General features: G+C 40.1%; 1 protein-coding gene, 1 long non-coding RNA gene and 1 pseudogene across 3 annotated transcripts in view; 2 read left to right on the forward strand and 1 right to left on the reverse strand.

The window, feature by feature from the left end:
• The first annotated feature begins 7,267 nt into the window (after window positions 1-7,267).
• Window positions 7,268-25,000, forward strand: part of BEND6 (BEN domain containing 6) — a 42,574-nt gene continuing 24,841 nt past the window's right edge. The window contains exons 1-2 of one of the 2 annotated variants that reach the window (XM_055571814.1): window positions 7,268-7,452; window positions 12,841-13,018. In XM_055571814.1, coding sequence (XP_055427789.1) covers window positions 7,333-7,452; window positions 12,841-13,018 — 298 coding nt within the window. In that variant the 5' untranslated portion in view covers window positions 7,268-7,332. Of the gene's footprint in view, window positions 7,453-12,595; window positions 12,728-12,840; window positions 13,019-25,000 lie in introns of those variants that run through there. The other variant, XR_008711675.1, reaches the window with a different exon arrangement.
• LOC129647983 (60S ribosomal protein L34-like) lies at window positions 8,041-11,492 on the forward strand (annotated as a pseudogene).
• Window positions 12,910-15,024, reverse strand: LOC129646097 (uncharacterized). Its single transcript, XR_008711683.1, has 3 exons — window positions 14,891-15,024; window positions 14,587-14,742; window positions 12,910-13,024 (listed from the first exon to the last, which is right to left on the reverse strand). It is a non-coding gene; the product is annotated as an uncharacterized LOC129646097 (long non-coding RNA).

Consider the following 25,000-nt stretch of genomic DNA (forward strand, 5'->3'; position numbering starts at 1 on the left):
GGCTGGTCATAACTTTCCTTCCAAGGAGTAAACGTCTTTTAATTTCATGGCTGTAATCACCATCTGAAGTGATTTTGGAGCCCCAAAAATAAAGTCTGATACTGTTTCCCCATCTATTTCCCATGAAGTGATGGGACCAGATTACAGGCTCTAAATTATGTCTCTCAAGTACCGTTCTAAATATTTTAGAAATAATGTGCAGTGAACTAAGGCACGGAGAGGAAAAGGTTAAAGCAGTTGTTTTGCTCACCAGGAAAAGAAATGAAGATGAAAGTAAAGGAAGCATGTGACACAGCTAAACTCCTTTTCAGTGTGGTAACTGAGCCCCTAGGTCAGGGTTGAGCAAACTGCTGCCTCTCTGCCTGCCTTTTGTTTCTGTACAAACTGTAAACTGAGAGCAATTTTTTACAGTTTCAAGTCATGAAAATAAAAAGTGAGAATACCGTATCAAGATATGTGAGAATTGCATAAAATTGAAGTTTGGGCATCCATAAACTTCTATTGGAGCACATCCACACTGTTGTGTGTACAGATTGCCCGTGTGCTTTTGTGCCGCAAGGGCACAGCTGAGTAGTTGTGACAGAGGCCACACGGGCAGCCGCTCAGCGCAGTGCCGTTGAAATAACTGGACAGTGTTTCAGTGTCATGCACATTGTCCTACCACGGTATGACGCTGCGTTTTATTTTCTTACTGTCAGTGCATGCCGGTCACGCCAAAGCTAGAAAGAAAGAAATCGGGACTCACAGCTTCTGAAGCAGAGTGGCATGTAAGTTATTTTGTTACCAAATTAGATGGCAAAGCATTGTGTGTATTATACAAGACACTATGCTGCTGCTAAGTCGCTTCAGTCATGTCCGACTCTGTGCGATCCCATAGATGGCAGCCCACCAGGATCCCCCGTCCCTGGGATTCTCCAGGCAAGAACACTGGAATGGGTTGCCATTTCCTTCTCCAATGCATGAAAGTGAAAAGTGAAAGTGAAGTCGCTCAGTCGTGTCCGAGTCTTCGAGACCCCATGGACTGCAGCCTACCAGGCTCCTCTATCCATGGGATTTTCCAGGCAAGAGTACTGGAGTGGGGTGCCATTGCCTTCTCCCACAAGACACTATAGCTGTGCTATAAAAAAAAACACATTACCAAACTCAGCACTCATCACAGTATTTCCAGCTCACCAGACAGCAAGTCACAACAATTAGAAAATCTATTTATTTTGACTTTGGGCCATGCCCTGTGGCTTGTGGGATCTTAGTTTCCTGACCAGGGATTGAACCCAGGACCTTAGCAGTAAGAGCCTGAAGTCCTAACCACTGGATTGGCAGGGAATTCTCCTTGAAAATTTAAAATGAAATATCACAGGAGAATTTTTTCACAAAAATGAGGAATGAAAAGGAGTCTGTGACTAGAGTAAGTTTCTGGGTGGTTTTTTAGCAAGGAAAGCCATTAGTGACAGTTAATGAAGTCATCCCTTTTTGCACTAGCTAAAGGCATGCGCCCCCCAAAAAAACAAATATACTTAAGACTCAGCTTTTCAGCAGAAACAGTTACTCAAAGGAATGAGGACATCAGGAGCAATGTAATTAAAATACACAGCAAATGATAGCATGTTTCTTGGCTCATGATGAATCAACAGATGTTACTGATATTGCTTAGTTGTTCTTGTTTATTTGGGGAGTAATTGCTGAGTTTAAACTGACTGATAAATTAGCCATTACAAATAGTCTTTGTGAAACTACTGTGGGAGAGAATAATTCCTAAGAAGTTGAGAAAACACTGATTCAGTACAACCTGATGTGGAATCTACTAAGATGTGATGCAGTTGATGGTGGTTCAAAATGTGTGTGAAGCCAAAAAAAGATTTGTTGGAAAAATTTATAAAACTTGTGAAAATATAAAGTATTTAAAGCCCACAGTTATTCATTTTATTTTTCATCAGAAGATACTTTGAAGAAAATGTTTGAACCTATTATATAAATATATATTTTTACATAGCTGTATTGAATTATTATTTAAATGCAATTCACCCATTTGAAGTACACAGTTCAACATGGAGTTTTATTTTTATTATTATTTGTTTTATTCACAGGGTTTGTGCAACAACCACCACAATCCAGTTTTTAAAAAATACTTTTGGGGCCTCCCTTGTGGTCCATGGGTTAAGACTCTGTGCTTCAAGTGCAGGGGTTATAGGTTCAGTCTCTCGTTGGGGAACTAAGATCCCACATGTCGCATGGCTTGGCTAAAAAAAATTTTTTTTTAATTTTTAAACATATTTTTGTCTTTTTTAAAAGAAACCCATCAACAGGCATTCCTGTCCCCATCCACCAATCTTTTACCTCTAAGAAACCACTAATGTATTTTTGTTTCTAGAAATTTGACAATTCTTGACATTTCTTATAAATGTAATCATACAATGTGCGATCTTTTGAGATTGATGTCCTCAACTTAGCATAAGGTTTCCAAGGCTCATTTATGTTGTAGCATGTATCAGAACTTCATTTCTTCTTATTGCTGAATCATATTTCACAGTAAGAATGTACTTACTTTTATTCATCTAGTCAGAAGTTGATAAACTTCTGGGTTTTTCTACTTTTTAGCTGTTATGGCTAATACTGCTGTGAACATTTGAGTACAAATTTTTGTTTTGAAGTATGGTTTCCCTTCTGTTGGATATATACTTAGGAGAGAAACTGATGTGTCATATGGTGATGCAATATTTAACTTTTGGGAGAACTGCCAGACTGTTTTCCAAAATGCATGCCCTATTTTTACAATCCCACCAGCAAGAGTGGGATTCCAATTTCTCCACATCTGTACCACAAGGGTTCCAATTTCTCCACATCAGTACCAAAACTTTTTGTTTTTTGTCTTTTTTGGTTATAGCCATCTCAGTGGATATGAAGAGGAATCTTACTGTAATTTTTATGAGCATTTGTGTAGTGATTAATAACACTGGGTTATTCTTTGTTTATCTTCATTGAAGTAATCTCTGTTTAAATCCTTTGTTTAAAAAAGGATTTATTTTTTATTTAAAAATAATAATTTTGTTTATTATCCTTTGTTTAAAAAAAGCTCATTCATCTTTGTATTATTGTGTTGTAAAAGTTTTTAGATATCCTGTATTCAAGTCCCTTATGAGATCTACTTTCAAATATTTCCTTCCATTGTATAAGTTTTCTTTTTACTTTCTTGATGGTATCATTTGTGAAAATAATGTTTTTGTTCATATCTATGAAATCGTTGCCTAACCCAAGATCACAAAATTTATGTAAACTCTCATAACACGTCAGCATTAGCAAATGAGCATTTGACTTTAATTTTGGAAAGGAAAAGGGAAGGAAAGAAAAAGAAAAGGGAAAACGTTGAACACTACTTAAACAAGATTTTTAAAAATTCCATTCTCCTAGGCCTATCTTACAAAAAATTGTACTCAATTATTATTAGTTTAGTTTCAAATATGCATAGTACATCATGAGAAATGCCATGCTGGATGAATCATAAGTTGGAATCAACATTGTCAAGAGAAATATCAACTACTTCAGATATGTAGATGATACCACTCTGATGGCAGAAAGTTTATAAAGAGGAACTAAAGAGTCTCTTCATGAGGGTGAAAGAGGGGAGTGAAAAAGCTGACTTGAAACTCAACATCAGAAAAATTAAGATCATGGCATCCAGTCCCATAACTTCACAGCAAATAAAAGGAGGAAAAAGTGGAAGCAGTGACAGATTTTAATTTCCTGGGCTTCAAAATCAGTGCAGATGGTGACTGCAGCCATGAAATTAAAAGATGCTTGCTCCTTGGAAGGAAAACTATGACAAACCTAGACAGCGTATTAAAAAGCAGAGATACCACTTTATCGATGAAGGTTCATAAAGTCAAAGCTACGGTTTTTCCAGTAGTTAGGTATGGATGTGAGAGCCAGACTATAAAAAGTGCTGAGTGCCAAAGAATTAATGCTTTTGAATTGTGGTGCTGGAGAAGACTCGAGAGTTCCTTGCACTGAAGGGAGCTGGAATCAGTCAATCCTGAAGGAACTCAACCCTGAATATTCATTGGAAGGACTGATGCTGAAGTTCCAATACTTTGGCCACCTGATGCAAAGAGCCAACTCATTGGAGAAGACCCTGATGCTGGGAAAGATTGAAGGAAAAAGGAGAAGGGGATGGCAGAGGATGAGATGGTTAGATAGCATCACCTCAGTGGACATACATTTGAGCACATCTTGGGAGATAATGGACTACAGAGGAATCTGGCGTGCTACCTTCTTCCTTTGCTGGAGTTGCAGAGAGTCAAATACAACTTAGAATGAACAACAACAACATTTCAAATTCATGAATGAAAAGTTTTGAAGATTTATGTTCTTTCTTACTTGCAAGTACCCACATAATATCCTTGATTTTGCCTCTTGGCCTGCAAAGCCTAAAAAATATACTATCTGACCCTTCACAGAAAATGTGTGTTGACCTTGCTCTGAGTAACTAGATGAATGAGATTTGCTGTAAGTGGAGACTTTGTTGACAGAATGCTCTCTAAATAATTATATATCACTGATTTAAGATTGCTTATGGCAAACACACTTAGGATCTGTGGATTTACAACTCCCTAGAGAAGGTTATCAGAGAAGGCAAGGGCACCCCACTCCAGTACTCTTGCCTGGAAAATCCATGGACAGAGAAGCCTGGAAGGCTGCAGTCCCTGGGGTCGCTAAGAGTTGGACACGACTGAGCGACCTCACTTTCACTTTTCACTTTGGAGAAGGAAATGGCAACCCACTCCAGTGTTCTTGCCTGGAGAATCCCAGGGACGGGGGAGCCTGGTGGGCTGCCGTCTATGGGGTCGCACAGAGTCGGACACAACTGAAGCGACTTAGCAGCAGCAGCGGCAGAGAAGGTCATGCGAGCTACACAGCTCTGAGGTATAAAATGGAGGTATGTCACAACCTAAACACACCCACTGTGTGAGCTGACCCCCAACTCTCAGAGGTCTCACCTGTTATTCTAGAAGGAAGGACCTACAAAACCAGCAGGAAGTCCTAAATTTCTCCCCATTCTGCCGGTGCCTTTTTTTTTTTAATTGGAGTATAATTGCTTTACAATGTTGTGTTAGTTTCTTGCCGATGCCTTTTGATTGCTTGTATCTTTGAAATTATTAACAAAACTTGATACTAGATAAGGTCTCTGATGTTTGTGAGTGAGACATGATAGTCTAGTCCCATGTGTTAGTTGAAACACTATTCATGCATTTAAAAACTTAAAGTGAATTTTCAAAGAGTCAAACCAAGCAGTCTTGGAAAGACCATCCAAAATATAATTTTATGCTTGGAGTAGAGAATAATTAATTTCTCTGAAAATAGGTAAAAGATCCATATTTTCTAAAAGGAGTATTTGGTGTAATTTGGTAAGGAGCATAGTTACCTTCTGTTTAACAGTCCCTTTGAGATCAGTCTCTTCTGTAAAGTTTTATCACAAGCGTACTTAGTCCCTCAGTCATGTATGACTCTTTGCAACCCCATGGACTGTAGCTCATCAGGCTCCTCTGTCCATGGGATTTTCAGGCAAGAATACTGGAGGGGGTTGCCATTTCCTTCTCCAGGATCTTCCTGACCCAAACTCATGTCTCCTATGTCTCCTGCATTGCAGACAGATTCCTGACCTGCTGAGCCATCAACTATATAAATTATATATCTTTTCATGAAAACAAACCAACATTTGCAAGTAAAAAGGATACTCGGATCAAATGTGCTGAATCATCCACAGACAGTAAAAGATAGATTTGATCATTTCCACTCTATTCAACTTAAACACTATCGTCTGCTTTATCAGGTTTTGAAAAAATGATTCTCCCTTAAAATTTTTATGAAGTCTATTACCTTTGAAATTTGCCCTCATTCTTTATAGTACTATTCTTAAGTTTATACCAAAGAAGATATTCCATCTCAAAACTTTAGAGGTTTCAGAAAAAAAAAAAAAGGACCAATTTCGAGGCCATTATTGATCTCCCTTGGAATATTTTGATCCTGATGAGATCTGCTATCTTTAATGTCTTTCCTAAAGGTATATAACTTCCGTCCTCATTTGCATCATTTTGTAATCTTTCTACTTAAACTCCTTACAACTGACAAGAAAAAAACTTGTAAAGATGGGGAAAAAATTATACTATTTAATTTTATAAGTGACAACTTCCTGCATCCCACATATTGGAAACATGACATCCTCGTGATTTTGAATCGAGTGGAAGTGTGTCCTAAATAGGCTCGTGGGAGAAGAATGACAGGAAGTATTGAGTAAACTAGTTCACTTGGGTGGCTAGTGCCTTTATGAAACATACAGTTACAAAGATATTATGTATCCCTTTGTTTTTTCTTTTTTATTTCATATATGACCAAACATCTCAAAATATCCCTACTTTTTTAGATTGTATTAACTTTATTCAACAGTCTAGTAAAGATAGAAAAATGTTACAATTTTGTACATACCTACATATACTTTCATTTTTTCTGTTTATTTGTTTTTTATGGAAAGGTATTTTATTTTAAACATAGCAAGCAGTGTGTACATGTCAATCTCAAACTCCCAATCTACCCTCTCTCACTTCCTCCCTGGTAACCACAAGTTCATTCTTTAAGTTTGTGAGTCTGTTTCTGGTTTTTAAATAAGTTCATCTGTATATTTTCTTTTTCGATTCTGCATATAATTGATATCATATATTTGTGTTGCTCTATGTTACTTCACTTAGTGTGATAATCTCCAGGTCCATCCATGTTGGTGCAAATGGCATTATTTTGTTCTTTTTTATGGCTGACTAGTAGTCCGTTGTGGAGAAGGCAATGGCAACCCATTCCAGTATTCTTGCCTGGAAAATCCCATCAACGGAGGGGCCTGGTGGGCTGTAGTCCATGGGGTCGCTAGGAGTCGGACACGACTGAGCGACTTCACTTTCACTTTTCACTTTGATGCATTGAAGAAGGAAATGGCAATCCACTCCAGTGTTCTTGCCTGGAGAATCCCAGGGACTGGGGAGCCTGGTGGGCTGCCGTCTATGGGGTCGCACGGAGTCGGACACGACTGAAGCGACTTAGCAGCAGCAGTAGTCTGTTGTATATATGTACCATATCTCCTTTATCCATTCCTTTGTTGATGACATTTAGGTTGCTTCCATGTCTTGGCTATTGTAAACAGTGCTGCAATAAACACAGGGGTGCATGGATCTTTTCAAACCATGTTTTTCTCTCGTTTTTCATTTTAGGGCAAAATATTAACAGCGTATCCCCATCTCATGGGCTTTCCCTCCTCCCACAATTTCACAAAACCTTTGGTAACTAACTAAGAAAATGCAGAAGATCTTTCAAACAGAGGAAACCACTGATTCCCAAGCTCTCAGAAAAGGAAAGAGGAAAAGGACGGAGCCGATGGACTCAGAGAACGTGAACAGTGACCCAGACAAAGCCCAGGTGGGTGTGCTGCTGCTGGGGGTCCACCGCGACTCCACAATTCCTTTCTCAATTTACTGGTGCATTTCCTCCTCTTGTCTCAGTTTATTCTTCCCTTTAATTCTTTATTCAACTGAAGGAATAAAATTTCATGTTATCTTTTTATTATTGAACAAGGTGAATTAGAAACATACTCAAAAGACATCTTACGTACTTATATTGAAGTGTGGCCAATTATGCATTGTTCCAACTTTCCTTGATATCCTGGTATATTAAAGATCAGCAAACTATCAAAAATGTTTTTTCTTCCCCAAACCACTGGAGACATTGGAACACCTCTTCTAAAATTTACTGGCTGTTTTTCTTTTTTGACTGCTGTTTGTAGTCAGAGCCCCTTTCTTGTTTGTATTCATTCATTTATTCCTTTCTGATCTGAATTCCCTACTCGCATTCTCCTCCTACACTTTCGACAAACTATCCATGTGTGTATTCTGTGTCTTTTTGTGTGTCTTTGTAATGCATAAAGTGTTTATGTGCATATATTTTTAATTTTTCTTAAGGTTTAGAATATTTTTTAGTCCCTGGGAATGGTGTCTAGAGGCATCGAGAATGGTCCAGCTTGTGGCACATGTCCATCCTAGGCTGCCCTACAGCACAGCCTCTAACAAAGCTAGACTGACTTGAACCCCTGGCAATAGAATTGTTTACCTTTAAACCCAGAAGTTTGGGGAAGTACATGTGCCCCGGCTGACTTTGAGAAGCTGGCTCTGTGAAACCGAAAGATCTTACGAGGTTTCCTGAAATGAAACATCTCAGCTGGGCATATGGTGGGTCTGTGTCTGCTAAGTGTGTCCGTGACTGGATTACACAGTCTTTCCTTATAGAGGGACAGAAAATCCTTGTAAAAGTGTTGGAGGCACAAGCACAGAGTCACGAACCTAAATTTAAAATGAAGCCTTTTTCACCTGAAGTTAATGAAATACTGTTAATCAACTATATTCCAATATAAAATTTTAGATTTTTAAAATAAAATAAAAATTAAATGAAGCACTTTTGGGTAATTAAAAAATCAAAAGGCTAAAAATTATATAGTGTATATATATTATATAGTATATATATAATATATAGTATGATCATTGTATATATATATATCATATTATATATGTGTATATATATATACAGTGTGTGTGTGTGTGCCTATAAAACATCTCCCACCCATCCTGTTCCCCACCCCCCAGCCCCCATCATAGGGAACCACATATTTGGCTTTCTTGTTTATCATCCCAGTAAAATAAAGCAAATTGAATGTAGATATTCTTATCCCCTCTTCAGCACAAAGAGTAACTTATTAAATAGGCTGCTTTGTACTTTGCTTTTTTAATGTAGCATATTTTGCAGATCTTTCTATTAGTGCATAAAGAACTTTCTCTTCTGTACATCAGCACCCCCTGGGCGTATGTATCCTTTTTTTACTTATCCAGGCACCTAGCATGGATATGACTTGTTTCCAGTCTTCTTTCTACAAATCATGCTATACTGTACAACATTATGGCTCCATCATCTTGCACATCACTTAGTATTATGCTGGTATCATAATATACACCTCAATCTGTTGCTAATTTTTCAATCAGTGCTGCTTTTAACTTCTGTCTATACTGCTATTATACATGATTCATTGTGTCTAACAAAGCACAGCATTCATTATTTCACATGTGCTTTCCTCCAATGATGAAGACTTAGATTTCCTCCAGCATCTTAGTACTACAAACAATGACAAAGTAAATGTCCATATGCATGTCCTTTTAAGAAACAGCGTGAGAATGTCTCTGTGATAAACACTCGGGAGTGTAATTGCTTTCGTATGACAATGAAATTACTTTCCAGAAGGTGTGCGTTGGTCCACATGCCCAGCAGCAGCACCTCAGGGGTTCCGTGTTTGTGCTTCTCTGCCAACACACAGCATTTATGTCCTTATTGCATATATTTGGTAACTGAGGGGAGAAAATGTTTCGATTTGCTAGTGCAGGTATGGGGGTCCAGAGGTTCCTCGAGGATAAAACAGTTCACCTGCTCTAGCAGGCCAGTGTTATGGTTTCTTTTGCGATTTGTGTCTCTCAAAAACTTTAACAGCTGATCAAACTCTTTCTATTTGGTTCCCTTGCAAGTAACTACTGCCACACATCTTATTTGGTCCTAAATAAGCCTGAAAACTCTCCTCTTTTATTACAGCTGCCCAGCCTCTTTTCTCTCCAACTTTTGGCATTGAGTTAATTCCCACGTGAAACAAAAGCCTTGAAGGTAACGCTCTGAAGCTGAGGTTTACTTCTGGGATGGATTTCAGTGTCTGGCAGAAAGCACTTAAAGAGAAGCTCTTGAGAAAGCCTTAGGTCACAGGCTTACCTCCTGCAATTTAGATATAGACATCATTTTTTTTTCAAGCCTTGAAGATTTAACATTATTGGACTCAGTTTAGATTGCTTGCTGCATTCTCAGTGTCGATGGATGAAGAAAGTCTTCCGTTTCTGCAAACCAGCTAGCACTGACAGGAAGTCACTGATGCACACAGACATTCTCTTTCCAGGCCCAATAAGCACATGGTCTGCCTCCCAAGGCATTGCAGGAGACCGTGTATCAACTGTGTCATCACTGAGGCCTAACAAGAGTCAATGACCTTCCAACATGGTATACCTGTGCTCTTTTTGCTCACAGCCTGACCTCTAATTGAAACATATGTCACTTTTTGGGTATCTGGCTTCTAGTTTATAGAATCTACATTAGGATGCATGTTGCAAAAGCTGTAACAAAGACCCAAACATCACAGTGGTGTATAAAGATGGTTTATTTCCCTTTCACATAACAGGAAGCAGAGTCCTAGTTGCTATGGCAGCTCCACAATGTTGAGGATCCCTCTTATCTTCTGTATCTACCTTCCTGAACACACAGCCTTGGCATCTGGGTCAAGGTGGCTGCTTCAGCACCTACCCTCACGCCTCTCTCTTTGCCAGTAGAAAAAGGAGAATTGAGGCAGGATAAAACATGCCCGTTCCTTCTAAGGTCATGACCCAGTGGTGGTACACATGGTTTCTACTCCTGTTGATTGGTGGAAGCTTAGTCACATAGCCACAGTGAGATGCCCAGGAGTCTAGAAAATGTAATTCATGCATTGGAGAGGAAATGGCAACCCACTCCAATGTTCTTGCCTGGAGAATCCCAGGGACAGAGGAGCCTGGTGGGCTGCCCTCTATGGGTCGCACAGAGTGGGACATGACTGAAGCGGCTTAGCAGCAGCAGCAGCTAGATCTATTGTCTATTAACTTTGTCTTCCAATGATGTTTACAAATGGATTCACTTTAGCTTGATTTTATTTCTCTCTTGTATGAACTTGCTGTAAGAACTAGATCATGGATTCTGCTTTTTTTCCAATTACTTTTTTCCAATTGCTCTGCATAGAATTATGATCTCAATAGGCATCCTTCAGTTTTTTTTCAAAAATATTTCATTTCTATTTAACCAAATCTATCATCTTTTAATTTAAAATTTATATATCTACTGTGAATACATTAGCTACTTGCCCACATAGGACAATAGTCATTTTCATTACCAGTATGTATATTATATATGTCACATACGTATATGAATAATGAAAAATATACACATACATAGATTTGTATATTTGTAAAATAAGGAGTGAGGTTGAATGTATACATTACCAAACATACAAAAACGAAATTGTATTTCCTATAACTGATCCTACCTGGCTTTCAATTCTCCTTCCCTGCTTGACAAGGAAGTGGGGGGATGGGGAATTTGAACTTGTCCATTGACAGTGAATTACAGTTAGAGTGTTCTGGGGTTTAAAAGTCCCTTTGAGATATTGGTATGATTTAAGTCTCAGTGAGACTATACTCTCACCCTCCTCCGCTTCCTGTTTTTTTCTAAGAAATGATTCAAGTTTGGGAGTCTTCTACATCATCCAGCGTTTCTGCAGAGGGGCGGCTGCTCTTCCACCCGGGCTCAAGTCTTCTTTGTGGTTCCTGGGTGTCCCGTACTGCGACTGCTGAGGCACAGGGGTCCCTCCAGCCCCCCGGGGGTCCTGTTGGCACCGTCTACTGATGTTTGCCGTGCTGGAACCCGCTGCCATCTTCTGTAAGGTTCTGTCGCTCTGTAGCCTCTCTGTTCCCCTGTTCCCCCAGCACTTGCCCAGTTCCTGACCGGGACACAGGGACCATTCGGATTCTCCAGCTGCTTTGCCTGGTCTCCGAGGGGTCTGGACACTGTCTCTGGTTCATTTGGCTACACGCTCCTTTTGGCCATTTCTGATCTGGGGCTCAGAAAGGCACTGTGTTGCCCTGATGTTGCTGGACAGGGAGCTCATTTAAGGCGTTTATGATGCGCTGAGAAGCCCGGAGCCGACCGTGATGCCTAGACTGCCTTCATTCATCTGGGTGTTTCTGTCATCTACCCTGACCTTGGTCATCCACCTCCATTCCCCACAAAGGTCAGGGCAGGAAGAGCAGACACGAATCTTTCTGTCTTTCTTGTCCCTAATCCCTCTTGCTCCTCAACCCGGCCCCAGGAAGTCTCTTCCCTTCCTATTCAGCAGGAACTTTCTTGATGCCATGCCTTTATCTCTCTATACATATAAAAAAAATTGTTGTAGTAAAGCTGATCTACAATGTTGTGTTAGTTTCAGATGTACATGGGCCTTTATCTCTTCTCCTTTGAAGTTTATTTTTATAAACATCATACTCCAGGCTTCTAGGGATGGATCTTTATAAATTCTATTCTGTGTTGTAATTTCCCAGATTTAGATTTATATAAAGATAAGCTTTATAATTTGAGAAAATTTTTCTCTTTCTCTGCACAGCCTAGGTTTTACAGCTTAGGTGTACACATTTCAGACTGTTGTCCTGCTTGCCTCAAAAAACATCTTTTAAACTAAAAGGTAAACTTCAGTCCTTTGTTCTGGGTAAATCTCTCTCCTTTCTCTGGTGACATAAACCCCCAAATTGGCCTCATGGCTTAGTCTCAAAGGAGAGGCTGAGGATGAGGCAATGGGAGAAAAATGGAGGATGTGGATGAGTTATGAAGATCTGAATAGCACTCTGGTTTTTTCTGCTCTGTTATACTATTTTTCAACTTTGTGTTTTTCACTGACATTAAGCTGAAAGTCAGAATCCTGATGACTGTTTTGAGAAAGACGTGTGTGTGAAGCTTTGATGTCCTCCCTTACTCTGAGTTCCCCTGGATGGTGGAGGACCAGGCTGAGGCTAGATCACTCGAAAGGACTCAGCTCCCTCCTGGGAGAGCAGGAGCCTGTAGGTCTGATTAAGTCCCAGCAGCATCCAGAACACAGAATAAACCACAAAGCTGCCTTGATGCTTTTGTTGTGCCTGCCTTGTATTTTAGAGAGACCCATATTCGGGAAATGCCTTTCTGCCTGGTGAAAGCTCCAGTGAGGATGAAGAGCCTCTAGCAGAACTGTCAAAGGAGGAATTGTGCACAAAAATAAAAAGCCTGAAACAAAAACTAACAAACATCCGGAAAGAAAACAGCCGCCTTCGACAGTCTTTGGTCATGCTGCAAGGTAAACCTAGAGAAAATTGACATTTTTAGATAAAAAGAAAAATATGTGATGAGTGAAAAGTATTTAAATCAGTTGTCAAGAATGAAAAAATCAGTGCCTTAGAGAAAAAATTAAAAACTACATGTTAAGAAAATCTATGATTACACAATTTAACATGGATACACTATCAAATCCTCAGTTTATTGCTTAGAAAATCTTAGATTATTCCTACAAAATACCAAATGTTGTATTCATTTAATAATGTCCAACAAGTATTTACTTTAGTATTTAGCTCAGAGTAAGGGAGCATATAATATAGGCTTAGACAGAAAAGACCAGTTAGACAAGAGATACGTCAATGTGTTCACGATGTACTTATCTCATTCCCCTCTGCTAACGAAGCGCTAGAAAATGGGGCCTGTGGTGATCCCTTATAGAACCACTGGAATTAAACAATCCATATATTAAATTTTAGATTTAGAGTTGGGAGGAGTGGAAAATAATCACATTCCATTGAAGACTTAAAAAGGAGAAAGATAGGCCCAAGAAAATTAAAACTCCCCTGGTATAATGCCTTTTGGAAGAACCTATTAATATATTATGTTTAAGTGTTTATTTTTTAAATTATGGTTTCCATTTGTAGTTCAGCGTCATGCCCTATTTTTACAGCTGAATTATATTCTGTGTTGGAAAGCATTCTTTCCAACATAAAATGGTAAATGCATAGTGTATTTTGAAAATACATCCCTCTGGCTGCTGTGTACAGAATGAGTACAAGGAGCACAGAAAGGAAAGTGGGGAAGAACCACTCTGAAAGGTGTTCCAGTCCTCATACTAGCAGGATGGCAGCCTCGCGCAGGGCTGTGGCCATGGAAATAAAGAAGACGATCTTGCAGAAATGGCAGGAGACAGAACAATGTCGTGAGCTAGGTCGACACAGTGATGGCTCAGATGCCTTCCTACCATTATTGGTTAAGTTGAAGGCTTCCTAGTTTTAAGTAGAAACAGGGACATGTGAATGGAAATAAGATATTTATTCCACCAACAAGCTATTCTCTCTTTATTTTTTACATCTTAAATGTTGCATTTTTATAACTGATGGTTTTTCCTGGTGAGGTTTTTGCAGTTTTCCTTTTTATAAGGACGTCAGTCATTTTGGGTTAAGGCCTACCTCATTTTAACTTGATTACATCTGCAAGACCCTATTTCCAAATAAGGTCACACGCTGAGATTTTGGAGGTTGGACTTCAGCATCTCTTTTTGGGGGGGTACACAGTTCAGCCCACAATATTCCATATTGCTAACCCCAAAGGTCATTTCTGAAGGGTCCCATTAAGTGCCTGCTACTTTTGACGCCTTGGCTACCTCCCCTCCCTTGGCTTCAAGGACACCTGATTCCTCAGGTGCTGCTGAGCTTTCCACCCTGGTCCGTGTGTCTGCCTCATTTCATCATTTTACCCTCCAAATATCTAATAATGCCCAGGCTCAGCCCTTGGACTCCTTTCTTTTCTGTCTGCGTGCATTCCACAGGGGCCCATGTCCAATTCTATGGTGTTAAATTCAACAGTAACTGTGATTCTCAGACGTACCTCTGGCCTGGACTTCTCCCTTTAGCTCCCGACTCACTGTCTGACTGTATTTACGTGACCGGCAGGTATCTCAGGTCAGCCTGTCCCGTCCATGTGCGCAGCCTTCCCCTCCACCTGCTCCTGTATTTCCTTCTTCCTTGTCTTGGTTAATGCTAACTGCATAGTTAAAGTTTCTCAAGTCAAAAATCATGATGCTATCTTGTAGTTCTTTTACATCCTACACTCAGTCTCTTGGCAAATCCTACTAACTTCCCCTTCAAAATATCTCTGGGTTAGACTAGTCCAGATCACCAGCATCTCTCACCCCGGCTATCACGGTGGCTTTCTCCCTGGTCTTGTGCTTTTGCTCATGCTCCTGTGCAGTCGCCTCTCAATGTGCAGCAGTTGCAACCCTGCTCCTTGTAGGCCAGCTCATGCCATTCTCTGAAAACTCTTTGGTGCACGTCCACCTCACAGGGGGAAGAACCAAGGTCAGTTTTATGATCTAGAGTCCTTACATGATCCAGGCACCTCCCCGCCACCTACCTTTCTGGTCTTGTTTTCTACTCTCTCCCCATCCTTCTTTGTGATTCAACCCATCCTGGACTGCTTGCTTTCCCTCTGAATACATCAGAGGTGATCTGACTTCAGGGTCTCTGTACCAACTTTCTCCTTGGCCTGGGATGTTCCTCCCCCAGATATCCATGTGGTTTGCACCCCCACATCCTTCAAGACTTCACTCTAAATTCATTTTTGCCCTGACTTACTCTCTCCATTTAAACTATCAGCCTCTCTTCCCTCACAACGTTTTTTATCCCCCTCCCTTGCTTTGCTTCCTCTTTGGTATTTACAACTCTATATCCTCTGTTCCATATTTAATATTGTCTGCCCCCCACATGTGCACACACTGGAATGTACTCCTGGAAACCAAAGTAAGGTTGGCTATTGGGTGGACTTCAGGCAACAGGAAGAGTCAGGAACTGCCAACCGCCACTGCAGCATGCATGCATTTCTTCATCCAACCAATATTCATAAAGTCCTCTGTATATCAGGCACTGCTGCAAGTACCTAGGAAAACTCAGTGAGCAAAACAGCAAAAGATCCCTGCTCTCGTGAAACTCACATTCCAGTGAGGCAAGCAGTCAAGATCATGAAAACTAGTGATTAAATAAATTACATAATATGTTAGCAAGTGGAAAAAGCTATGGGAAAAAATAGGTGGTCGAGGAGGATGGGGATTTGAGAGAGAGCATGTGTGTTTTAGAATAATGTGGGTCATAGTAGGTCTCCTTGTGAATCTATAGTTGGGAACTAGGACGATATCAAAAAGTTGAAATTTCGTGTATAATCCAAGTAAGAAAGGGATCTGAGAGAAGAGTGCATAGTGGTTATTCATCTTTTGCTCAGCAGTATTCTTCTTTGAACTAAGAATCAGTTTTTCTGTCTATAAAGCCTATTAACTAAGAAATATGGCAGAGCATATATGCCATTCTAGACATTCAGAACAGCAGATGTGTGTGTGCTCTGTGTGCACATGTTAAACATTTGAAGCAGATCTTGTGGACCACAGCTAACCAGCACAGTAAGATAGAGAAGGAGAGAAGCGATATCTCTTCTGTACAGAATGCTATTAAATTGTTACTCCGTGTAAAGGGTGAATATATACCCAGGAAAAATGATGCCTCAGCTGAAAACTCAACTCTATTAACTAAAGAGATTTCAGTAAAGAAGGAAAACTCAAAAAAAAAAGAAGGAAAACTCAATTAAGTTTTGCCAAGGCTCATTTAAATATAGCAGAAAGCTGTCAAAGTTTCAGACATAGGCAAAGTAAAACCAGTGAATCACTGAAGTAGTAATCATTAAAAGTTTATTGTGCTCACATCAAAAAGACAGTTTGCAAATCAGGAGCACTCAAATCAGAATACGGAATAAGGCTCAGGGGTATATTTTTATAAAGCAGCTTGTATAGTGAGAACGCAGTGACTGATTATACTTCTTTATAATATTGGTTATAATATTAGAATTTTTTTAAATCGCAGGGAATTGGGTCAGTGGTTGCCTCATATCAACCTTGGGAAGCAGTTCAAGTTTTGTTTATGATTTTTCAGAGATGAAAACAAGAAATGGCCCAGGACTAGTTAAGTCTTGCAAAACAAGCTAAATTAAGCCTTGTTTGTGTGATTAAATGGTTCTGTCTGCTTGGGGAATTTTCAAGGCTGGTTTTCATTTCTGATTTTTAACAAAGCTTAAGTTAAATGTGTGAATCTCCCTCTTTTCTTGAAATCCTATGAAAAAGAAACTTAAAATGCATAAAACCACAAGGACCAAGAAAACTCAAAAGGAGACCACAGCAGATAAAAGATGCCGATAAAATTTGAGAAGCTGAGAGCAGATGGATGAATGGTAACTGACTCCATCTGGAGAAATCTGAAAGCTCAGTGTCTGTGATGGAGTGGGGGAGGTACAGGCACAGGACTGAGGAAGAGGAATTCAAAGGAAATAAGCCACATCCCAGCCCAGAACTACAGAAGGCTTAGAATTGTACTTGAGAAAAGGATTATGTTAGTCCTGATAGTGCGAAAACTGGAGGAGTCATTGAAAAACTTCATCAAAACCCTTTAGGACCCAAAGTCTCACATTTTTCCTGTGTAGCCGGCAACTTCCACCCTTCCCACAGCCAAGGATGGGTGTGTTCTCTTAGGAGAGGTTGATCCAAAGCCATGAACTCAGGGACACTGAGCACACTTGAGGGAAGGGGTGTGATCATGGAGGAACTCCTCTAACGTGTAATGCAGAGACCAAATCAAAGGGGACAGTAAGGTCACAGGAAACAGAGAAAATGCAGGGAGCAGAGGGAGGCTCCACGAAACAGGGTGGTTTAAGGAAGGAACAGTCAAAGACATCAATAAAATGTGTGGAAGTGAAAGTTAAGAAAGTCTTGTAGATATCGCATCAAGGAGACTAAGAAAAGGGAAATAAAAGAGATTAGGAAAAACAGAGAATGAGTCCAGGAGGTCAAACATCCAAAGAAAAGAGGTCCTGATAGAGAGGAGAGAGAAGAGGGAGAAATTATCTTAAAAATAAATACAGTAAACTTCTAGAACTGAAAGACATAAAATTCTAGACTAAAAGATGCTATCAAAAGCAAAAAAGCTTATTTAAGGCACAATAATGTGAAATTTCAGAACACCGGGAAGGGAAGATCCAGAAGCTTTCGGAGGGAGCAGGCATGTTACCTGCTAAGACGTGGGGGTCAGATGATGTTGGACTTTTCACCAGCAACACTGGAAGTTCCAAGGCAATTGAGCAATGCCTTTAACATTCTGAGGAGAAATGATTTAAACCTAGACTTCTATACCCAGTGAAACCGTCAACCAAGGGTGAGGGCAGAATAATGATACTGTCACACTTACAATGACTCAGTGCTCGTCCTGTGCTTCCTGTTTCAAAAATTAAGGGAGGCTGTGTTCCTCTAAATGAGAGAGTGGATCTAGAAAGTCAATCTGAAAATGGTAGTCCAGTTCAGGAGAGGGACAGAGAATAGCCCCAGACTAATCGTGAGGGGACACTCCAGGGGAGCAGCTCCACAGTGGGCCGGACGCAGCTGGTTCAGAGAGGTGGAGGGGCTTCCAGGAGAGAGATGACTGAGAGAAATACGAAACTGAGAGATGACATAGTCGAAAGTCAGTAAACAATTGTATGAATCTGAAAAAAATAAAAGAACAGTTGGTTATGCTTATTATTATTATTAAAGACTGTAATGGTAATGACCAGAGAAACAGGTAAATGAATTAGAAATTGTCCCTCTAAAGCACTAGGTAATCCAGAGTGGTAGCAGTAGGGCAGAGGACTCCTATTTTTCATTATAAGCCTTATTGTATTTAAAAAATAAATGCCTAGTACATAATAGATACTCCAAATCTAACAGCTACCATTTTTTTAAAAACCAGCAATTTTCTTAAAGATAAAACTGCTGGTTATATCCCTAAAAAAATAAAAAGAATCTACACATATTAATTACAAATAGCTATAAAATATCTACTAGTTACCCTAACAAGAAATGTGTTGGCTTCCCAGGTGGCTCAGTGGTTAAGAGTCCGCCTGCCAATGCAGGAGATGCAGGAGACACAGGAGGCACAGTTTCAGTCCCTGGGTTGGGAAGATGAAGATCCCCTGGAGGAGGAAATGGCAACCTGCTCCAGTATTCTTGCCTGGGAAATCCCAGGGACAGAGGAGCCTGGAGGGCTACAGTCCGTAGGGTCACAAAGAGTCAGACACAGCTGAGCAACTGAGCACAGAATGTGTAGGATCTATGATGGGAAATTAAAACCTCAACAGAGAAATACACAAATCTGGACTTCCCTGATGGCCCAGTGGTTAAGAAGCCTCCTGCTAATGCAGTGGACACAGGTTCGATCCCTGGACTAGGAAGATCCCGCATACCTCAGGACAACAAGGCCGGTGCACCACAGTTAACGAGCCTGCAGTCTAGAACCTATGCTGTGCAGCAAGAGAAGCCCACACACCACGACTGGGGAGTAGCTGCCCCTCTCCACGACTAGAGGAAGCCTGCATGCAGCAACAGAGACTCAGTGTGGCCAGAAGAAAAAGAAATACACAAAGCTGAATAGAAAGACCTTGAATTCATAGATGAGAAGATGCCAGTTCATCCCAAAATAACTCCTAGTTTGAATGGAATCCCAGTCAAAATGTCAATAATTGCTTTTTTTGGGGATTTTATCTTTGGGATAATTTGACAATAATTATTCTAAAGTTAACCTGAAAGAATTAATAGGCAAAACCAAGTAAGAATATTCTGAAAAAGAATCTGAGGGCATACTGTCAACATGAAACCACATGGTTCTGGTAATTCCAAGCAACTTGCTAGGACAAGAGGCAGCAGATCAATGGAACAGAACACACATTCCCAGATAATACCTTCCACACAGAGAAGAAATGTCCCGGAGCCACTACGGCACACGGGCATGGTTTAGAGGGATCAAACCACCTGGGTTCAAACCCTGGCTCTGCCACCTACTAGCTGTGTAGCTGAGTGTGAGATCAATGGAAATGATGAAAGTGCTGCCCTGGGTGACACGCAAAGCATTCAGAGCAGAGGCTGGCAAGGCACGTGCATGGAGTGTTTGCTTCTTGCTGTTCGGCAGCCAGCCCAGCCACATGGGGCTCTGCTCCTAGGAAAGCCCCACCGGCTTGTTAAAGGCGTTGCTGCCACCAGATTCAAATTCTGAAGAAGCTTGGAGCAAGGAGTCCTGCATTTCCATTTCACAGTGAGCCTGGCCATTTACTACATAGTGAGTCCTGCAAGCTTTTAGGATAAGGATGAATTATTCAACAGAGGATGCTGGGCAAACTGACATTCCAGTGTTGGGGGAGGGACAGGTTTAAGTTAGGCTCTCGTTTCACACCATATGGCATACTAAAAACATAACTGTACAGTTTAAATTAAAACTTCATGTTCTGAATTTGAGTTTCAACACAAGATGAATTTTATTCTTGAAAATTAATAATGCATATTTTCTAATAATATTCACTGAAGAGGCCTAGAAACAAGAAACCAATAGCAAAGAGCACTTCCAGCACCTGGGTTATGGTCTCAAAATACTGTTTCCCACTAAAAGGAGCTGGGGTTCCCTGGAGAAACAGCTGATTCCAGAACTCGCCCAGGAAATGGACAAGATGAGCCTTGTCAGGAGCGTTGAAGGGAAATGCAGATGAAAATGTTGTCCTATTGGGAAAGAAGGAGGTCAGCAAAGACCATGTGAGCATGTCAACTGGAAGAGGTTCCTACTGGCCAAAAATTATCACTGGAGCATCAGTAATAATGACTGTGGCAATTGGTTTTCATGTGTGTTCACATGCATGAGTTCATTCAAAGGAGAGAAAACTTAATGACCATCTGGAAGAACCAACTCATTGTTTTGAAAACTGGCAAATACAGACTGAAAAATCAAGTGTTTATCCTGCCATTATTATAGAAATTAACCTCAGGGTAACCAAATAGTTGATGAGAGAAAATTTCCCTTGGTAGAAGAATTCTAGCTAAATGAAGAAGAAAAGAATTAGGATATCACCATTTCATAACCCCTTGTGATTTAATGAATCTAGGCAGTGATCATTCAGTTCAGTTCACTTCAGTCGCTCAGTCGTGTCCGGCTCTTTGCGACCCGGTGAATTGCAGCACGCCAGGCCTCCCTGTCCATCACCAACTCCCGGAGTTCACCCAAATTCATGTCCATTGAGTCAGTGATACCATCCAGCCATCTCATCCTTTGTCGTCCCCTTCTCCTCCTGCCCCCAATCCCTCCCAGCATCAGGGTCTTTTCCAGTGAGTCAACTCTTCGCATAAGGTGGCCAAAGTACTGGAGTTTCAGCTTTAGCAACATTCCTTCCAAAGAACACCCAGGACTGATCTCCTTCAGAATGGACTGGTTGGATCTCCTTGCAGTCCAAGGGACTCTCAAGAGTCTTCTCCAACACCACAGTTCAAAAGCATCAATTCTTCGGCACTCAGCTTTCTTCACAGTCCAACTCTCACATCCATACATGACTACTGGAAAAACCATTGACTGCTAATATTACAACAGAAGGTTATCATGCATTCAATGCCGTCTGCTGGAAGTGTTTTTAACTTCCAAGCCTTTAGATCTAACTACCAACTTACACCAAGTAAGGAACAAAAGAATATGTGAAACACTCTCTTAAGGGTGCGATCAGCAAAATCCAGACTGTGGGAAACCCTCCAGGCCGAAGGACTCAAGTTTCTTCCGCTAACAGCCTGGTGTGCTGCAGTCCATGCGGTCGCAAAGAGTCAGACACAACTGAGCGACTGAGCAACAACGAAAAACAACTATCAATCACAAGGAAAAAACTAGAAGAGGGAAAGGAAAAGCATAGTTTGTAAGAGACAGCAACGGATTGTATTAGGGCGTGTGCTTAGTTCTGTCCAACTGTGCGACACCGAGGAATGTAGCCCTCCAGGCTCCTCTACCCGTGGAATTCTCCAGGCAAGCATACTGGGGTGGGTTGCCATTTCCTGCTCCAAGGGGTCTTTCTGACCTAGAGAGCTAACCTACGTCTCCTGCATCTCCTGTATTGGCAGACAGATTCTTTACCACTGCACCACTTTGGAAGCCCAACAAATTATAATATGTGCACTTTATTTGGATTCTGATTCAAACAAACTGAAAACAACATAGACAACAGCAAGGAGCAATCTGTACATTTGCTAGTTTGTTTTTTAATGGTATTCAAAAACTATTGCTAAGTATTTCTGGTTGTAACAATGGTGTTATGGTTATATATATATATATTTTTTTTAATTTCTGACCTTCAGTGATATACACGAAAATATTTACAGATAAAATGAAATGATGGCTGCGATTTGCTTGGAGTAATTCTGCAGGTAAAGGAGAAAGTGGATGGAGGCATAGGTGCAATGAGATTGGCCATGAGTTGGAACTGGGGCATGGAGTACATGAGAGTTTACTATTTTGTGTATGTGTGTTTAAACATTTCCATTAAAGTTTAGAAAAAATATATATACAGGGAGAAAGAAAGCTTACTTGGGGAAAGATGTTTCGACTGTATGAAATATGTGAGTGAATATTTAACTGATCTGAATGGCTTTCTAAACAAATAAATAGTATATTAGGGAAAAGACTACTACTTTTAACTAAAATAAAAACTTAAAATATGTGTCTGCTTATAAAACATAGTAAAATTAAAATAAACACTCTAAGAAAAATAATTGTAACATGACAAATTAAAGGTTAAAGTGCTTAAGACAGAAAGAAATTAATAATAAAAGCAAAGCTAATACATTGTGCTTATAGTGTAGTAGGCACTCCTATAAGCACTTTACAAAAGCCGTCTGCTGCTGCTGCTGCTGCTGCTGCTGCTAAGTCACTTCAGTCGTGTCCGACTCTGTGTGACCCCATGGACAGCAGCCCACCAGGCTCCCCCGTCCCTGGGATTCTCCAGGCAAGAATACTGGAGTGGGTTGCCATTTCCTTCTTCAATGCATGAAAGTGAAAAGTGAAAGTGAAGTCACTCAGTCGTGTCTAACTCCTAGCGACCCCATAGACTGCAGCCTACCAGGCTCCTCTGTCCATGCCGTCTAGCATATTATAAAATAGAAAAAGTACTAACATTCCTTGGCCTAATAGCTATCTCATACGATAAGTTCAAATAATCAATCAATAAATATTTAACTTCACAATAATAAAATAATTGCAATTTAAGTTGTACTAAATTTTTAAATTATTTTTTTATCGAAGGATAATTGCTTTACAGAATTTTGTTTTCTGTCAAAGCTCAACACGAATCAGCCATATATCCCCTCCCTTTTGAAGCTGCCTCCCATCTACCTCTCCATCCCACCCCATAGGTTGATACAGAGCCCCTGTTTGAGTTCTCTGAGCCATACAGCAAATTCCCGTTGGCTATCTATTTTACATATGGTAATGTATGTTTCCATGTTACTCTTTCCATACATCTCACCCTCTCCTCCCCCCTCCCCATGTCCATGAGTCTATTCTAAAATTTTAGTTATCAAAATAGTGAAGATCATTGTTCATAATGAACATCTCTTGTTGATAGTGCAGTGACTGGTTGACTTCATACCTTACTAGTGGGCATGTAAGTTGGAAGATTCTGGAGAGCCATTCAACAATATTGACTGAGTCTTAGAAACATTCATACCTCTGAGCCTATTGTTATGCTTTCAGGAATTTGTAGTTATCAATATGATCAGAGATACATATATAGATGTCTCTGGTAAATGGTTCATAAGAATGTTGTCTATAGTCAAGAAAAATTGAAGCAACTTAAATTCCAAAAAAAAAAAGGAGCATTTAAATAAATTACAGGAATCAATACCTTGAAATATTAGGAAATCCTTAAAGTGTATGTTTAATTGGAAAAGAATGAATATGTGCATGTGTGTGTGTGTGTGTGTATATCTGAATCACTTTGCTATATACCCGAAACATAGTAAATCAACTATTTGTTGATGTTGCTTAGTCACTAAGTCATGCCCAACTCTTTGTGACACCATAGACTGCAGCATGCCAGGCTTCCCTGTCCTTCACTGTCTCCTGGAGTTTGCTCAAATTCATACCCATTTAGTTGGTGGTGCTATCCAATCATCTCATCCTCTGTTGCCCTCTCCTCTTTTTGCCCTCAATCTTTCCCAGCATCAAGGTCATTTCCAATGAGTTGGCTTCTCACATAAGGTGGCCAAAGTATTGGAGCTTCAGTTTCGGCATCAGTCCTTCCATTGAATATTCAGGGTTGATTTCCTTTAAGATTGACTGGCTTGATCTCCTTGCAGTCCAAGGAACTCTCAAATCAATCAACTGTACTTCAATAAATAAATAAATAAAGTATAATTAAATAAAAAATAAATAATATTCATCTTTCTAAAAAAAAGAATGAATAACTGACACAACAGGAATGAATCTCAAAACATTATGCAGAACAAAAATCAGACCAAAAAAAGGAGAATATACCACTTGCATCCATTTATATGGAATTCTAGAACAGGTAAAGAAGTCACATTAGTCGTTGCTTTTGAGGTGAGTCCAGGAATTAATTTATTTGGAAAGAACATGAGGCAACTTTCTGGGCAGACGGAAACATTCTATGAACATATTGGTGTGTGCTTATTGGGTTTATCCTTTTGTCAAACTCATCCCCCATACCTACTTATATCCTGTTCAGACTTCATGTAAGATCTTACCTTTGATGCTAAGCAAATTACACCTCAAAAGGTCATATTTTCCAAGATTTAATAAAATAGGTAAAATATTCAATGTATGATCTTAATTGAAAAAAAAAAGAACCATGATACAATGCTGTGGATGTAGCACAGTCCTAATTATACAAAAGAAAGTATACGACAAAGATACAGAGATAGAATTGGCAAGAAGGATATCTTCTGATGAACATGTACAGCTTTCATTATTAGAAAAAGCGGTGAATGTTTTCTAAAACCCACTTTATACGGAATTCCCTTTTTCTCCTTACAGTCTAGCTTTGGCCTTCTTGCAGTTCCTTAAATACAGAACTTGTGTTTTTGTGTTTCCTATGCTCCTGATGACCTCCAGGTATTTAATTCCTGCTCAGCCCGCAGCTGTCAGGTAACTCTTGACTGCCCCAGAGAAGCCCTCTGTGCCCCTTCCCTTAGAGGAGAGGCTGCTTGCCTCTCCTCAGTGGTCTTAACAACTGCAATTTTTCATTTCTTTGCATGCACCTTGAGTTACCCAAACCGTAAAGTTAAGTGCACTGTCTTCTAGATGGCCAAGTCCGCTAAGACACCTGATACCAACTGCAAATTTAGGGGTTTTCAAAAACCACTCTCAGGCTCAGTAATTTGCTAAAGACAGTAAATTCACCAAAACCTGTGATACTCATG

The sequence above is a fragment of the Bubalus kerabau genome, chromosome 3 (assembly GCF_029407905.1).
Source record: "Bubalus kerabau isolate K-KA32 ecotype Philippines breed swamp buffalo chromosome 3, PCC_UOA_SB_1v2, whole genome shotgun sequence".
Classification (NCBI taxonomy): domain Eukaryota; kingdom Metazoa; phylum Chordata; class Mammalia; order Artiodactyla; family Bovidae; genus Bubalus; species Bubalus kerabau.